The 3,884-nt window shown below is 46.2% G+C and overlaps 1 protein-coding gene across 1 annotated transcript in view; it reads right to left on the minus strand.

The window, feature by feature from the left end:
• The window catches only part of LOC123767956 (CD109 antigen), a 457,870-nt gene extending 454,290 nt beyond the window's left edge, over positions 1-3,580 (minus strand). Inside the window, exon 1 of the mRNA XM_069306687.1 lies at positions 3,335-3,580. Within this exon, the coding sequence (XP_069162788.1) occupies positions 3,335-3,543 (209 nt within the window). The 5' untranslated portion in view covers positions 3,544-3,580. The remainder of the gene's footprint in view (positions 1-3,334) is intronic.
• Between the last annotated feature and the right edge of the window lie 304 nt (positions 3,581-3,884).

Raw genomic sequence — 3,884 nt, forward strand, 5'->3', positions numbered from 1 at the left:
TATTGTCAGGGGGGAAAGCGCCAAGCCATTACGACTATATAGCACTGGAAAGGGATCAGGATAAGGATTTGGGATGGGACGGGGGGGGGGAAGGAATGGTGCCCAGCCACTTGTGGACGGTCGGGGATTGAACTCCGGCCTGCATTAAGCATCGAGATTGTTCTTACAAGACCAAAAACATTAAATTATAATTAATCCCCGAACCACCTCAAGGTAATTACACAATGAGATCACACTAACGTGATGCATCAAATGAACAAATCCACAAGGGCCGTGATGAGGATTCGAACCTGCGTCCGGGAGCATCCCAGACACTGTCTTAATCGACTGTCTTTGTGTAAAATCCTGGTTTATGCCTCAGAGAGGCTACGGGATCCAGTAAGTTCAGTAGAACTTCGGTTTCAACTCTTTTAACCCTGTCGTAGCTCAGTCTATTAAGGCAGTGTCTGGGATGCTCCCGGACGCAGGTTCGAATCCTCGTCACGGCCCTTGTGGATTTGTTCACCTCAAGGTAATCTTCATTTATTAAAACAACTAACCTAGAGAGAGAGAGAGAGAGAGAGAGAGAGAGCACCTGATCAAGCAGGCTGTGATCCCTGCATCAGGCTGAGAGCAGCTGTGTCCAACAGCCTGCTTCACCAAAACAACCAACCAGGAGACCTGATTATAGAGACCGGGCCGCGAGGATATTGATCCACGCAACCACCAAGTGCCACAGGGGGCGAAGAATAATGCCAATCTTCCTACCACCAAACCACCGTCTTAAGGACCCCTCCTCCTCTACACGTCGAAGGAAAACTACCAACCAATTGCTGAAGACAAAACTTAATTTTCTGAAAAACCCAAAGACCAAGAGACCGAATTTGATGCTAAATAACACAGACCGAAAAAAACCTACCAGAGAAAACGATAAAAACCAGAGATAATAAGAACGGAAAAGGAGTAAGGAAACCAAAGAGACAGAAGAGGAGGAGGAAGGGGAGAGGAATGAGCCAAGAAGGAGGAGGAGAAAGATAGACAAGAGAAGACTGGGAACATTTCTCATCAAGCTACTGTGAGCGGGAAGACCTTGATGAAGTCCCCCCTCGACCAAGGTAGTGATTGCTTGAGATGCCTCTAATTAGAAAACGGGCATTTACTAACAAGATATTGACCAGTAGGACATTTACTAACAGAGCCTTTGACTAAGGTAGAAATCTTGAGCCAACATTAGACCAGTTTTAAACGATAGGAAAAAAAATATCAATTAACACATACTATTTCATTGATTTTGACCATCGGAGCCTCAAACCCGGGACCGCAAAAATGAGCGCTCGTAGTTCCTTCAGAACACAAACTGGTAAGATCATGTTAGGTGGTAAACCTCAGGAGGAGGAGGAAGGTAAACTTAGTTCACGAGTTAAGATGTGAGAGTTGGTGTGTGTCTCTGTCTGTCTGTCTGTCTCTCTCTCTCTGTCTCTCTGTCTCTGTCTCTGTCTCTCTCTGTCTCTGTCTCTCTCTCTCTCTCTCTCTCTCTCTCTCTCTCTCTCTCTCTCTCTCTCTCTCTCTCTCTCTCTCTCTCTCTCTCTCTCTCTCTCTCTCTCTCTCTCTCTCTCCCTCCCCCCCCCTTCCCCACCTCCTCCAGTAAATCCTGCGAAATGCTCCGATAACACCATCAATAATCCGAGAGATTTTAAAGTGGTTGAAGCACCAGGATGTTGTAGAGTTCATGCAGGATGGCAGGAGGATGAGGCAGTTCATTAACAAATAAAGAACACACACACACACACACACACACACACACACACACACACACACACACACACACACACACACACACACACACACGTACGCACAAGGGGACACGGGTGGAAACAGAGTGCCCAAATGAGCCACAGGGACGTTAGAAAGAAACATTTTCAGTGTCAGAGTAGTTAATAAATAGAATGCATTAGGCAGTGATGTGGTGGAGGCTGACTCCATACACAGTTTTAAATGTAGATATGATAAGAGCCCAATAGGCTCAGGAACCTGTACACCAGTTGATTGACGGTTGAGAGGCGGGACCAAAAAGCCAAAACTCAACCCCAGCAAGCAAAACTAGGTGAGTACATACAAACAACGGAAGGAAAAAGTAATAGAGCAGACATGATAACGACATACAAAATACTAAAAGGAAGGAGGGGGCGACTGACAAAGTAGATATAGAAGCAATGTTCAAACTAAGGAACAGTCGAGGGAGAGAACATGTGGGAAAGTGGAAATATGGAACAGACACAGGAATGTCAACAAGAATGTCTTCAGCTTGAGCTCAAGCTTCATAGGTAAATATGATGTGACAAACTGGACCAATGACAGTCGGAAGACGGGGCTAAGGAGCTGAGGTTCGACCCTGTAAAGCTCAACCAGTTGAGTGCAGTTGCAGTGGTTGACACGCACGCAAAACACACGCAAACAAACATTCCAGTTCTTCAGTCATCAAGTTCCAGAGTGTCAGGGGGAGGGGGGGAGGGGGGAGCCCCACACTGGAGCCACTCCTCCCCCCCCCCAAGAGCAGTTAATGAAAATGAATTGGTCTCCTAACGACCCTAACAACGAGGGTAGGAACGAGGCAAGGCATAGTTAGCAGTCGCCCAGGTTGTTACACTCCAACTCCAACCCAAAGCTCTTTTCAACTGGTTTTATATATATATATATATATATATATATATATATATATATATATATATATATATATATATATATATATATATATATATATATATATATATATATAACCACTTGAGCACTAGTCCAACTTTGGAGGAATTCGAAGAAGTGTTTGACTTGCAACAATGATTGAACCTGTCTGTGACATTCATCTATGTTTCCCATTGTCGTGTTTTTCCAGAGATCCTTAACCTTTAAGCACTTTTTGTATCAACCAATGTATATCTTGTAACCATTAAATACATAATACAGCACAAAAAACACAAAAGGAAGGGGGAAGGGGGTAGGAGAAAAGCACACAGAAACTGTATTGGAGGGGACTTAAACATTCCCTCTAATGCATTATGTGTGGTTTCCTCCGAGGCTAAGGGTCCCCCTTCTTCCAGCCAGAGGTGGTACTCCCTTCCCCCATGTTCACAAAGATTGTTTAATTGTTAAATAGACAGACAATCAAATATCAGTGAGAAGACAAGGTAGTTATTACTACACTAATCCAGCCGAGAGTGAACAATCCACGTCACTGTGAACAAACTAACCCAACACACGATATATCCTCGTATACTGACAAGTACACTGAGAGCGGTATACTGTATACCCTCCTTAGACAGTACCTGTGAGTATAATTAGACAGGAACTGTGTACTTACGGGTCTCTGAGGACGTAGTGGGACATGCCGTCCATCTTCTGGTTCAAGATCTCCATCCCTAGAGGACCTGAGCCCGTGGCCGCCGCCGTGACCTCCTTGAGTAGGGCCCTGGGGGTCGCGGGGAGCCTGGGGGTCACGGCAGGGGTCACCGTGGGGTCAGCTAGGACGACGGAGGAGAGGCAGGCGCAGAGGAGTACCTGGAGCCCCATGGTACGACCACAGGGAGTCCTGGGAGTCGTGTCTTCAGGCCCTGGGGGACAAGGAGAGAGAGATTGTTAGTGAGGATTAACTTACTCCCCAGTATAGTGGTACTGGGGAGGGGTATTGACATATGTCCGATGGTGTGATATGGCCCCAGATGCAGAGTAAATGCACGCGCGCGCGCACACCACATGCATACACACACACACCACATGCATACACACACACACACACACACACACACACACACACACACACACACACACACACACACACACACACACACACACACACACACACACACACACACTCACACTCACTCTCACACACACTCACACACACTCACACA

Source organism: Procambarus clarkii, chromosome 58, assembly GCF_040958095.1.
Source record: "Procambarus clarkii isolate CNS0578487 chromosome 58, FALCON_Pclarkii_2.0, whole genome shotgun sequence".
NCBI lineage: Eukaryota > Metazoa > Arthropoda > Malacostraca > Decapoda > Cambaridae > Procambarus > Procambarus clarkii.